Source organism: Rhyacophila brunnea, unplaced genomic scaffold (genome assembly GCF_057557595.1).
Source record: "Rhyacophila brunnea isolate RB1 unplaced genomic scaffold, BYU_Rbru_1.0 scaffold_17, whole genome shotgun sequence".
In the NCBI taxonomy this organism is placed as follows: domain Eukaryota; kingdom Metazoa; phylum Arthropoda; class Insecta; order Trichoptera; family Rhyacophilidae; genus Rhyacophila; species Rhyacophila brunnea.
In genome coordinates, this window is record NW_028232827.1 from 24,283,332 (window position 1) to 24,298,086 (window position 14,755).

General features: G+C 35.0%; 1 protein-coding gene across 2 annotated transcripts in view; it reads right to left on the bottom strand.

Moving 5' to 3' along the window:
- The window catches only part of LOC147073847 (protein kinase C, brain isozyme-like), a 546,718-nt gene that overhangs the window by 18,452 nt on the left and 513,511 nt on the right, over positions 1 to 14,755 (bottom strand). For both annotated transcript variants that reach the window (XM_085944926.1, XM_085944925.1), the window contains exons 5-6: positions 11,578 to 11,706; positions 1,327 to 1,480 (exon numbers count right to left, since the gene is read on the bottom strand). In XM_085944926.1, the coding sequence (XP_085801052.1) occupies positions 1,327 to 1,480; positions 11,578 to 11,706 (283 nt within the window). The remainder of the gene's footprint in view (positions 1 to 1,326; positions 1,481 to 11,577; positions 11,707 to 14,755) is intronic.

Consider the following 14,755-nt stretch of genomic DNA (forward strand, 5'->3'; position numbering starts at 1 on the left):
ATATTTGGCCTATCTATCTCAGATGGTCAAATTGTTTTTTTCCACGAGACGGAGTGATAATTTTGCCAAATTCAGGAACCGGAACAGCGCTCCGGTCCATTTCGAGCCCTGAATAAAGACCGACAACCACACATTGATTGCAACTGTATACAAGTTTTACTTTCATAATTTTATTAAGAATATTCAATCCTTCAGGATGAAGAGTCTAATTTATAATTTATTTCTTTATATTCCATATCATAAATATTGCGATTCAAAACAATTCTCAGTGATAGATTATTATTGAATGAGTTGGTTTTATAATTTAAAAAAAGAATACAAAGGCATATGAAAACACGTCGGAAAGCCATATACCTACATCTACAAAGTGTGTAACTGCCAAAAGCGTTTAAAAGTTAACTGATATCCTACATAATTTAGGTAAATACATATTACGGCCGGTGGTAAAATATATATTTTTTTCTATACACGCTTAATCCATGTTAATACATCAATGCGACTAGGGATTGAAATACCAAATGAAAATACTTATAACGGTATTTCTTATTGAATACCGGTATTCGTGAAATATATGGAAAAACAGAAGTATCTACATATTATATTATCGTCACCTCAATACTACAACTAGATACTGATTTTGTCATTGTTGGGAAAATGAAATTTAAATTTTACTCGATTACCATAAATCTAGGCTATAATTATTATTTCAAATAAAAATGGAAAATTGTGCTTGTTTAATTGGGAACAATTAAATAATGTTCAATTGCATAAAAAATAATATTGTAGATATAAATTATTTTATTTATTTAATGCATCTATGGTTTTAAAGTTAACTAACATTTTTAAACATAAAATTAATACAATTTCCATTAACTTCTGACTTACGTAGTGTTTTTTTAAGAGAAGGAAATAATGTAGAATCATATTAAATAGATATCTCAAAAACAGTGAAAATCAAGTTATCTAGTTGTAGTATTGAGGTGACGATATAAACCTCTTTAAAATATTAATATTTTATAGCACGTGCCATTGCTGGTCTCCAAGGGCGTTAGAGGGCAACGGAAGTAAAACATACATCGCGCAACCACACAGAAATACAGTCATGTAGCTATCTAGCTTTTATGTTAATTGATACATTTTGTTTCCACTTTCAATGCCGAATATATCGGTATTGTCTGATTTTTAAAAACGGTATTTTGGTATCGAATAATACAGGGATACCGGTTTTTAAATACCGGTATTGCAATCCCTAAATGCGACTACACCGATAATAATGTAAATTGAGAAAAATGGAACAAAAAACAAGGTAACGATAGATCTTCTTACAATGCGAGTTTCTCATTCCAGACCGGATTGAGCGAGCTGCGGATAGTCTTAGTTTTCTTCTTCACGTTATCCGAGTCCGGGATCAATTTGAGCTTCACGTAGGGGTCAGACAGGCCGTTGGGGTCCATTGGGATCAGGTTTCGACCCTGTCGAACTGAAAATAAAAGCAAAGCATTATAACAATATATTTTTACACGTATACATTTTCTAAGCGTGGCATTCGAACTTGCAACCTAAGGAATTAGGAGAAGATATTCTGGTGCTTAGGAATTTACTTCTATTCAACACATTATGAGCCTTAAATCTCCCAATAATAATTTCTAATATGCATACATTTATAGTGGTGATTAAATCCATATATTTTTCGAGTGCGGAGAAATTCAAATGATTGAGGATATCGTTGAGACCTGTGTTCTGTATGTCTTCTTTGTAGTCCACCACACACATAAAAATGCGCTGGCATAGATTAAAGATCTAACCGTATCTCTCAAATGACAAATAGTTCTGACGATGTGATTTTGTTTTGGTGTAAATTAATCTTAACTCAACGCATAAAACAATCGAAATTTTTAAAACATTAGTAACATAAATTATCCCCAGATACGCCGCAAGTACATGTGGACAGCTAAATGAGGACATCTATAGGTACCTCGACCGCGCGCGAGAAGTGACATGCGGCGATTACATGTGGACTGCTCAATGAGGTCATATGTACCTACCTGGAATGCGCGCGAGTTTTTACGCGAGTCAAATCGCGCCATCTGTACAAGGCCTAAAAGTCTAATAATCAATAGCGGATTGCATTTTTTTCAGGGGGACCTCCAAACCTGTCAGTATCTCACTGCCACCGTCCCTGTAATATAAATGAATCTACGTTATCGTCGACAGCCTATACCTTGTCGGCATACGAGCAACATAATGAATCATAAATATAATTCGTCTTTATGTATTACAAATACACCGATCTCAAGTGAATCGTAACTTATCACACCATCAACTCTCACCAGACAGGAAGCAGTTAACATTCCATAGTCCAAGTAGATTTGCAAATCTGACCTGGACCTCTGGACCTCTCAGTAATAACTCCTAACTAAATATTGTGTTCTTAACTTTAAACTGTATACGTATTCTGTGATTAACTATTGGATTAATATATATATATACACATTATTATAAATGAGAACTGTTTATAATATCCGCAAACATAAATATAATAGTTTGACAAACTCGATAAAAATAGTGAGTGATCCAGGTGTACACGATGAGAATGATAAATCGACCCAATTACGCGAACACAATACAAACTAAAATATTTAATTTTGATTCTGGAGACGACAACAAAGAGACGATCCCAAATGGCCGGAAAATTGTCTCAGCCCCTAAGAAAATTGCGTTAAAAACACAACAGAATGATAATAATATTCTGTCTTGTTAATAAAAGGGTTTAGCACGGACAAAGAGACGCGTACAACAACAGATGGCCGAGTATTTGATAGGCAGAATGACAACAATAGTTAAAAAAAAGACGGAGCTTTAAGCCCGTGAATAAACTAAACAGGATGCGGACCCCAGGAGGAAAAGCTCGGATAAGTGATTCTCCTACTTGGAAAAAGCTTACCAGAATAGAATAATTAATGAAACCTAAATAAGTATTTCGGACGACGGAGGAAATCTAAAGACTTGTTCGTTATATTATTTATATAAGTGCTTTGATGTCTGATTTTCTTTTATAATATTCAGTGCTAAATGTGTGCATCTCCAAATTTTTACGCGGGATTTGGATGTGACGTAGGTACTAACTAGTTAAATTAACATTTGGGTAATTTTAACCAAACGTTATATGAAATTTGACCCATTCGGGAATTGAATCAAAAACAGTCTGAGCGTTTGAGTTTTCCGACACAATATTTAATAGTTTATATTATTATTATAATTATTTATAAGTTTGAAAACAATTATGCCAGGTTAAGGCATGGTAAGGAAGAATCCAGGCGCATCTCCTGCACGGACAGGACAGAAGAAGATTTACGCCTTAAAAATGCAAGAAGAGCGAACGACGTGTAACAATGTTGATTTTGATTATTGTAACCCTCCTTTCACATTATACGGTTTCGACAGTACGGAAAAAAATCGAACGGTAAAAATCAGAATCGGCAACAAGTTCACTCTCTTTTCTCACTATACGGTTTATGCACAGTTTTTTTCGGCACAAGCTCAGTCTGTGGTGCTGTTTGGTTATAATGAATCGACTGACCGTACGATTTAAAACCGTCTAATATGAAAGCGTGCATTAAGTCACGTACACCACTGCTTACAGTGGAATGGACGGCTGCTGTACGGCGCCGTTTCGGATTTTAACCGTCGCCGTGTAATGTGAAAAGTGCCATGCTCTGCTTCACACCACTAAAAGAATATCGCCGTTCGATTTTTTAACGTACGGTCAAAACCGTATAATGTGAAAGGAGCGTTAGTAGTTGTTGCGAGCCGTGTGAACCACGCGAGGAGAATAAAGACACCATTAAAATTCACCCCGTGTTTCAGTTGACCGCCACAACGCAAAGAAAATAAATATTGCCAGGCCCTGTCGGACGGGTTGGAAATGTAAAGTGTGGCCAACCACCGGAAAAATAGACTTCACAAGGGGAAATTTGCGGCGTTTCCCACGAGGTAATTAATCACTATGGGATCTCTGTTTTGCTCTCAGTATGTACCAAAATTCGGTAAATGCGTTGATCATTGTGATAGAGAATTTATGAAAAAAACCTGATATATTGTTTCGAGGAGACAAAAATCACATGGTGTGGAATAATCACAACTAAGTTAGACACTTAGTTAGATACGTCATACGTAAAATTAATGGTTAGAAATTGGTTGTACAACATAACTGATATCCACCCTATAAAGCAGTGAAATTTTCTTTCATAGGAAAACATTTCCACGACAAAAAAAAGCGTACGCCTGAAACGGGGAGGCAACTTGAAAACAAACTTGACAGAATATTTTTAGTCGATTAAAAATCTCTTAGATTTAATTCTGGAGAAAGATTTAATTTAATTTTTCTCTCGGAATCAATGAGATTCTTTTGGCAGTTCGGCCTCAATCTAACTATTGATTCTGAGAGCATAATAATAGCTCGACAGCTCGAGAATTTTGAAACAAAATGTCATAGTGGAAAATATTTCTCGAATCTCGAAAAACCCAATGTAAAATTCTCCAATTAATAAAATAAAAATAAAAAAATATCAAGTCTCCAGAATCGAAAAAAACTCTGTGCAGTGAATTTTTTTGAATGGTAATTTAGCTATTAAGGCGACGTTTTGATTAATTGTGACTCGACGCAGTAACATAATAATATTATCGTAGGTAGGTACGTACTGAGCATACAATTTTTTTTTTTTTTTTTAGAATTATTAATAACCATGTCCTTGCTTTTTCGTACAAGGTGGTTTGTTAGTAATTTTGAACAATCACAAACACCCAGGCTTTGAGACAAACACATGAATATTGTGTGTCCTGATCGAATCGAATCGAACCCAAGAACTCTCGGGTGGAAGGCAAGCGCCTTACGCACTGCACCACGAGAGCCGCCGAGCATACAATATTAATGATAGGTACTACTTATGTGGAATGGTTTCCATGAAACTAAATACTTAATATATAACATAAACATTCGAGAATTTGATATTACGAGAATATCGTAGATACGAGGGTGGGTCAATAAGTCCTTAGAAAAGCCGACAGGTGGCGCGACTAGTACTGTAAGCGGTTTGTTTTCAATCAGCGGCACTACCGATTCAGTATGCTGTGAAGTTTCAATCAGATTGGTCAGGTTGTTGTTTTTTATTTTCGTACATTTAATCCACGATATGGTGTTAAGTGACCGAAGATTAAAGTTGAGTGAGATAATTGAGGTTACAGGGATCTCAAAAGGTAGCGTCATTTCTATTTTACATGACAAATTGGGCATGAAAAAAGTTTCTGCAAGATGGGTGCCGCGTTTGCTCACAGTCGACAATAAACGCAATAGGGTGGTGGCCTCTAAAGCCCTGTTGTCGCTCATGCAACGCAATCCGGATGAATTTTTTCGTCGCTTTGTGACTGTAGATGAAACATGGATACACCACTATACTCCCGCGAAAGAACAGTCAAAGCAGTGGATTGCGAAAGGCGAACCATGTCCAAAGAAGGCGAAAACCGTAAAATCAGCTGGTAAGGTTATGGCTACTGTATTTTGGGATGCACGTGGAATTATTTTCGTTGAATATTTGGAAAAAGGAAAAACAATAACAGGGGATTATTATGCATCTTTATTGGACCAGCTAAAAAACGAAATTGAAGAAAAACGGCCTCATTTAAACAGGAAAAAAATCCTCTTTCATCAGGACAATGCCCGTGTTCACACATGTTTACGATCAATGGCTAAAATTGAAGAATTGAAGTTCGAATTGGTCGACCACCCACCGTATTCGCCAGATTTAGCCCCAGTGACTTTTTCCTTTTCCCAAACTTAAAAAAATGGCTAAGTGGACAACGTTTTTTTTCAAATGAAGAAGTCATCGATCGGACAAATGCTTATTTTGAGGACCTTCCGAAAACTTATTTTTCTGACGGTTTAAAAAAAATTGAGAAACGTCTAACCAAGTGTATTGAGCTCCAAGGAGATTATGTTGAGAAATAAAAAAAAAATACAAAAATAAAAACTGTTTTAATGCTTTTTTCTAAGGAATTATTGACCCACCCTCGTATATATATATATATATAAAATATATATACCTATATAACACAAGTATACGGATACTGCTTTCATTTAATTTATTGAATTAAAATCCTCAAACACATATTTTTTGATAAACCTTTCCAATAATGGAATATTGGCAAAACTTGTAAATAAAATAATCATTGTTATAAAATCCGCGACACCAAATCCTGCAAGTAGACGTTAGCAGTAGACCAAAAATATTTTACCGGTACCAAATGGAAATCGTTCAGTTGACCAATCGCTCAAATGGCGTCGCCAAATACTCACATTCCCTCTTATTGTCTATAGACTATTATACAGTACGTAGGTATATGGTGAATCTTAGTAGCGGGGCGAATTATTGTCATACATTGTAGACAGTTATTTATCTACCGCTGATCCACTCAACAACTCACCAGGTTCCTGTAAACCCTGATTGCAATTTAAAGTATATCTTTTTGGTCTTATATAATAATAAACAGCATAGTGAACGTCTGGTAATTCATTTGATAAGATCTATATTCTCAACCCATTGTTTCACGCTTTATTTCTTATGGTATGTTTTATATCTACTTCACTTATCAACCTAACGTCTGAGAATGCTGTGCTTAATATTTTTTTTTTCTAACTTTTCTTTTAACTGAGACCTTGTGAGGTCTGAGAAGCAGAACTCGGTTTCCTGACTATTATTTCTAGGGTTGAGTCTTGTGAGTACATGGCCCTCACATCTTGAAGCGGGCCACCAGGCTAGAATCTTCGCCCCCCCTACCTATCTTTAAGATTAAAGGCAGTGTGACAATCTACTGCTGTATTTCAAATAGTCTTAAAGGTAAAATTTATAATTAATAAATAAAAAATAAAAAACTAAATAAATTTAGGTATTTTATAGCGATTTGTTGTATTTTTTAATACACCCACTTGAAGTATGGAGTTGTCGAATATCGACAAACAATACCTAATCAAAAATTGCAACCCATAAGCACATATTTTTAAATTTTAATTAAACATATGTTTAAAACTATTAGTGAAATTTTGTGATGTGTTTTATCTCAATTGGCTTGTCGATCTGCTACGCCGGGCCCCCCATAAGCACGGGCCCCCAGGCTAAAGCCCTGTCAGCCCCCCCTTGTGGGGGCCATGTGTGAGTACATTAATGCCCTTTCCCGCATGTAATCTGGCTAAGTATTGAGCTGTTGAATTTGATAAGGTTTGTTTTATATAGAATCATGGTAGATTTTTAAGTCAGCGCCAACTCAGCCCTAAAGAATGAAGGATCGATTGCATTCAATCACTGTATGAAATCAGACTGTTAACAAGTTATTATCCAACAGATAAACCATTATGTATTATTACCAAGTTATCATAATATATTACATTCTAATAAACCCAGATAAAATTTAAATACGTGTTTATATGCAGATTATCCCGCCGTTCCATAACAATAAAATAAATGCAATTATTGTCCAGACAACTTGACGTTTCGATAAATTCGTTATTTTTTCGTGTCTACCGACTGATAATAAATTTAATTCTGTCAGTCCGAAAACATCTTGGTTTAAAATCATTCTCAAATAGTTATAATAGTGAACATATATATATATATATATATATATAATATAATAATATATTGTGTTACAGAAGAACTGGTTTGTTAGCCTCGCAGGCGTCCGTCGCGTCCACGTCCCGTCGCGAGATAATTTAGGGATGACACTTTACTAGGCCTCCCTGTGAAGTAGAGACTGATTCATAGAAGACGTCCTGTCACTCATAATATTATTATATTGTGTCAGAAACACGTATGTGGGTTCGTCCACGACAATACACAACTCTTACTTTATTTTTTTATTTTGTACAGCGAAATAACACAAAGAAATTAAGATTTTGTTTGATTGGTATTATACCTACACTCATGTTGCCAGAATTCAAAAAGGCATTTGTAGGATACACCGCAATAATTATTTTAGTTAACAATTATTAATCGTTGGTTAAACGAAAAAGAGATTGTTTTCACAAGCTAAAATAATCGTCGCCTACGTATATTATAAAATACTACAGCATTAGGAAGTTGCTCCTGTCTAGAACGATACGGCGCCACCAACAGGACATCAGGACAACTACCCAGATTGACTTCTGGTATATAATACAAATGCATGTATCATGAACTTCATCGGGGCTTCACAAGCTAGATTGAACAATATAAACAAAAAGTATATTCCAAGCTCGATGGTCATCTACTGCCAAGAGCCGATAATATTGTATTGGAGCCTTGGACGTTCAACTTCTTTACCCAAAACAGGGCTTTTGGATACACGATTGTCGTTATTGATGTATTGATCGTATCTTGCCCACTATAGTCATCCAATCGAAACGTGGCGTATGATTCTTTCATATTTGTATAATTTTACAAGGCATAATCTAATTAATTTTCTTAACACACCACATTTCGTCAACCTGAGTTGGGCCATAGATTTTTCGTAGGAATTTTTTACTCGCCTTTGTTACTTACTATCCAGCACTCTGAATAGTGTGAAAGAAATGCCCAGATGACAGGTTTGTAGGTTAAATCATTTTGTTTTTTCTTGAGTCTTTAGCGGAGCAACTGCGAGTTCTCCACGGAGTAGAGGTTACATTATACATATTATATCTACTAACTCAGCGTGAAGTTTGATAGTTTTGACGGAAAACAAGACAATATAGTCGGAGCGGTGGCGAGTGAGAGAAAGCGATGCAATAGGTTTGATGTAAATGCGGTCGAGAAATAGTATCTACTTAAGTGTAACATTGAAGTTAAGGCCCCACCAAACCTCACCCAGTTTTAATCAGGTGTATTACGGGAGCCTACATTTGATATGAAGCATATTTTTTTATGACTGGGAATGTCTCATTAGCAGATACCCAAGACTAAGGTCGCCATGCACTCTAATGTGCTTTGACTGAATCTACATGAGAGGAGCATGTAGAGGTAAAATTGTAGTAAGTAATAAAAAGCTAATACAAAACTACAGAACAATCTAAGTGAACAGATCTTCACGTTGGTAATTTCTAAATGCAACAAAATTGGCCTTTGTGGCAACCAGGTCGGACGGTCCGATGGGTTCAACAGCTGATTGAATCGGCTTTAGTAGCTCTTCTCTTTCCGTACACATTTTAGGACATTCAAGTGAAGGACTCAAGGACAAGTGTAACAATAATCACATTCACTTTGCACCTGCGAATGTTTAAGGTTAAATAGTTTAAATATTTCCACTGTAGTAGTTTTTGGTAGTCGCTGAATCGATCGCACGACCACGGCTTCAAAACCACTCAGCTATCACTAGGTAACATTGGATGCTGGGCAGCAGGCGGGACATTAACTCAAATAAGGAGTTCTAGTCACTACCGGAAAGATTGCATGGAGCGGAGCCTACGTCCTTCCTAATTTGATTACGGCTACTTCTGCAAGAAAGTTTAGTGGCCGCTTAGCGAATTACATGGACATTTGGCAGACGGAGCACAGTCCCAGATGAATTAGTTTTTCCGCCATTCTGAATTTAATGCCACAGTGGCAGGAAAGCTTATGTTTGAGCGCCTGGGTTTTTTGAAGTCTACGAATTTTGACTAGAATATTAATGTGCCGCTAAAGTTGTAACAGAGTAATTTAACACAGACGATATTATGCGTAATTTTGATATTTTATCATAATATAACAATGATATTAATATGGACGAATCATCTGGGAATAAAAATGACACTCACTTTTTTGTCGGGTCTGCCGAATGGCATAATCTGTTTTAGCGCCATTATAATAAAGGTGATATTGATATAAACTCCCGATGCGTTTACTCGGGTCTGCCGAACGGTTCGGTTCGAACGGGTTCGCTCAAATTAACATTGACACTAGAAACACTATTCTAACGCCATTACAATAAAGGTGATATTGCTATAAATTCGCGATGCGTGATATTGCATAATAGAAATTGCGTGACGTCTACCTATACATGTGCGAATGTCGCTGTGCGTGAATTTAATTGCTAGCTACTGTATTGAGTGCGTTGTCCATTAATAATGTCATTGTAATATAATAATATGATCTAACATAACATAAGTTTGTAAATATGAATAAATCTCATCATATGACATAACAATATGTAGGTATATGGATAATTGCTGCGAGACGTGGATCCTCAACACGAGATATGTCCAAAGGCTAAGAGTCGCACAGCGAGGCATGGAGAGGTGTATGTTGGGCATCACGCGAAAGGACCGTAAGATAAACGAATGGGTTAGGAAGCAGACAGGAGTACGCGATGTAATAGACGTTGCCAAACAGCTGAAATGGAGATGGGCGGGGCACATTGCTCGCCGAAAGGACGGCCGCTGGACAAATGCCGTCATCCAGTGGTACCCAAGGGGCACGAAACGGCAACAGGGTCGCCCTAAAAGCCGCTGGATTGACGAACTGGTAAAGTTCGGCGGAAATACGTGGCAGCGAACGACACAGGACCGAGAGAGTTGGAAGAAGCTTGGTGAGGCCTTCATCCAGCAGTGGATTGACCCCGGCTGATGATGATATGGATAATTGATACCGGGGGCGCACACGGAAAAATCGTCAGCTGAGTGCAGAACTTATTCTAACTTACAATTGAAACTTTTGAGGAGAGAGTTTTTTTAAATAACTTACTGAAATTATTTATTATCTTAATGGATAAATGAATGCATCACATTTTAGTAGGATTATTGATGAAAAAAATGTTACATACAGTTGTCTATATAAATAATAAATAACAAATGGTTTGTGGGGTTCGTTTAAAAAAATAATATTCTTTAATTGATTTTTAAGGCGGGTGTTAAAAAAATCTAACAAGTGCCACTGACTTCCACATTTACTCCGCCTACTACTTATCGCTTCTCGTACAGGTACATTCCCATACCCAGACACTTTTAATATAGCGATAAACACCTGGTCTCCAGGTATAACTTAAGGTATACCTACGAGTTATTGTGAGTTGCTGCACTCACAAGTGGTTATCGAATGCGCGTGGCTTAACGGTCATAACTATTAGGATCGTTAGTGTCCGTTTGAGTCGTCCGCGCTGTCTTGTATTTTAGACATGCCGCATCAGAATATCAAAGCAAACATTGGATGACCCAGATAGTTGCACTGATTTATGAGTGCTACAGGTTTTGCGTATCGTAGAATGCCGAGAGAATTGGGGTCAAGCCGTTTATATCCTGTTCGATAGCCAAATCATCCGGGTTACAATCCTGAATTCTTGACGAAGTAATATTCCATTTAAGTAGCAAAATAATTAACAAATTTTTCATTTCAGGGGGGGGGGGGGGGGGCTCCGGAGCCGAACCCCTCCTCATGTGCGCACCTTATTGCTACTGTTAGCGGACGATAGAGCATTGCTTTATTCATTACATTCTACATGAATTACTGAATCGATGGTTTCCTATACTTTTATACCATTGTAAATGCCAGTAGCGATTTTTTTAAATATAAATAATAATAAGTAAATGTCAACCCTTACCTTCGACAGTGAGCTTGTTTCCGATACATGTGATGGTTAGCTGGATTCTTCCACGACGCTCCGTGTGGTCGCAGCCGCACAGGTTGGGAACGGACTCCTCGCACCGTTTGTGGACGTTCATATCGCATGCTGGTTATCATCAAGTTGATGCCAATACGAAGGAATACAGGATGCAAGGAAGATAGGAAGTGGAGAAATTTCACCAAAATGTGAAGGATTGATAAGAATACACGGATATCGTCGGTTATTTTTATACATTGAAAATTTGGGTTGTGTTGTAGTAACAAATTTACACAGTCACAACCATGCAAATAATGAGATAAAACTCAATAGGTTGAAGACATTGGGCGGGGAGAGCATTTATTAAATTTGCACTCGGCATCAGAAAATATACATGACAAATTCCAATTTCAAAATATACGATCAATTGAATATTTCATTAAAAAGGTTTTTTTTTCAAAAAAGGAACAATAATTATTCCATTTATAAAAATAAAAGCCGTGCAAAAAGTTCGTATATTTATGTATGCATATATAATTGTTTTTTTTTTTATTGGATTTCGGGAATATTGTATATTGATTGGGGGAATATTCAGGAGTATTTTAGGATCCAGTTTTGTAGTTTTTGATGAAAGGGTTCCGCCATTTTTCAGTGATATTCAATCCAGGGCAGTCGGACGTTGTTCAGCAGACGTTGCGTTATGGAAAATACAAAATAATCATTAAAAACAGCCCATTGTACATTAAAAAATATCGGTGAATACTAGTAATTTCTAACATTATAACACATCAACTAAATTCTATTTTTTAATCATTAGTTACTAATAATTACATGCAATTGATAAAAATATTTTTTATTGTGTACCTAATAATATTTCGAATAAAATGTATGTTTATATTAAAACGCGATATTTCTTTGACTAGCTTTCATAATTAAATAAAAAAAATACATAGGTTATTAGCAATGGTAAACAACTCAAGCCGTGTCAGCATATTGATCGGCAATATTAAATAGCTGATCATAATTACAAATTTATTAGTAGCCATTTCCCGTAGTGTCCAATTATTGAAAACTCAGTAAATAGCTGACTGCAATTATAATTTCCGCAATATCTGTTTTACTATATAGTCAGCCATATTCAATTATCGCAAACCCGATATAAAATACCTGACTCAATTATAATAGTTTTGGGAATGCCATTCGATTATAACTTCCCGGTAAAAACACATCGCACCGCATTGTCATTATATTGTACCGATGTACTCTTGTAATTATTTAAACAGTAAATAAACTCTAGCTCCTCTCCATCATCCCGAACAACTACTACCGTATTTTATCTGCAACACCTATCCACCGCCGAAGTGGACTCCCACATATTATGTATACAGAATAATCCACAGACTCAAAATAACAAAAATGGTACTTAATATTCTTGTAATATTTTATCAATAATGTACCCCCACAAGAAATGCTTGGCATGGAAAGTAAACGATAATTTCGTAGATTGTAAGTGCCCACTATAAAATGTCCCTCATTGATAAATCAAGCTTAGTAAACGAAGTTAATATAAAATGAATGTAAAGTTAGAAAGTCGTTTACACGAAATTTATTTAAGATTCAAAATTTAAAAAAAGATGTCTTATGCGAAATTGTATCTTTCATTTTACCAGTTTAATGTGAAATTAATATTTAAAATTAAACATTTATTTAAATTCAGATATTTGACAAAAATGTATTTGTGTAGGAAAATATAAAAAATGTCTCTGGTATTATAAAGTCTATCTATAATATACCGAGAAGAAGAAGAATAGTAAGAATAATTTATATAAAAGATGTAAAAATAAAATTGACGAATCAAAATTAGAAGACAAATTTCGTTATAAATCAAGATTCCCGGTTGAAAATGCGATAACATATTTTATTTCCGGACAAAAATGTTAACAGCCGCTATCTTGGTAGATGAGACAGAAAGAAGAATTGCGTCAATTATTATTGGACGAAAGGTAAAGTGGCACTCGATGGGTCAAAAGATTCTCGATAAAGTAAAGCACGCATTCAATGATCATCAAAAAAAATAATAATTCGATTAGTTCGAACAAAAAAGGTTATATAAGTTCAAATTGCGAAGAACTCTAAAATCAAAAGATCATAGAATAAATTGATATGACCCTCGACGAATTTATTTCTTGTTCGATATTTCAAATATTGTCATGGGATATAATATATTTATTTCATTATTATTAAATTGATTTAAGTCGATTTCTTCTAAGATGAAAATAATTATAAATATAAGTCTCCAATTAATTGGATAATCGAAAATATTTTTGTTCAAAACTGTCGTTAGCTCGAAATTGGCAAAATTTTCAACATCATAATATCGAAAAAGGAGTTTTTTTTTAAAAGATTATTTTATAAATTCGGCTAAGGGTGTCGTTGTACGGAACAGTTAAATTTAATGTATAACTTATTATACTGAAACCAATTTAAGAAATTCTAAGTTTCAGAGTTTCTTTAAACATATTTTGTTAAAGTTTGCAGCACTTATGTTGCCTACCGAAATTGGTATAAAATATTATACACAAAAAAACAAATAAATTGAATGATACGTGTTTCGTTAACGTGTATTAAATAGTTCGCAATTTTAGTTTGTAAAGGAATTACATTTTTTTTGAATTATGCCTACCGCTTATAAATTTGTTTATTAATATTATTATTAATATATTTCCCTGTGCCCACTGTTAATAATAAGGATTTATTATTCTCGCTCGTATACGGAATAATTCATGTAAACCCATCATCCGATGTTGAAAATTAATCACAAAAATGTTGCCATAAAAAAAGCATAGTCATATAAAAATATTGTCGATTTAAAAAAAAAACATTCATTTTACTGGAATATTTGAAATATTATAAAAAAACGATGTTCCACCTGAAAAAGATATAAGCAATATAATATATTATAATCGCATACAAACACACACAGAATTTTATAAGCATGCACATTAAATATTTATAATACAATCAGCTTTCAAAGTATTCGTACAAAGTTTAATGGTTTTTTAAAGGAAACTATAAAAAATAATGTTTTGTTGGAGCAATTTATCTTTATATGAACTTGAAATTTAGTATAAAAATACTTTGAAAACTGAAATAAAACTAAATTTAGTCTCAAAGGAAA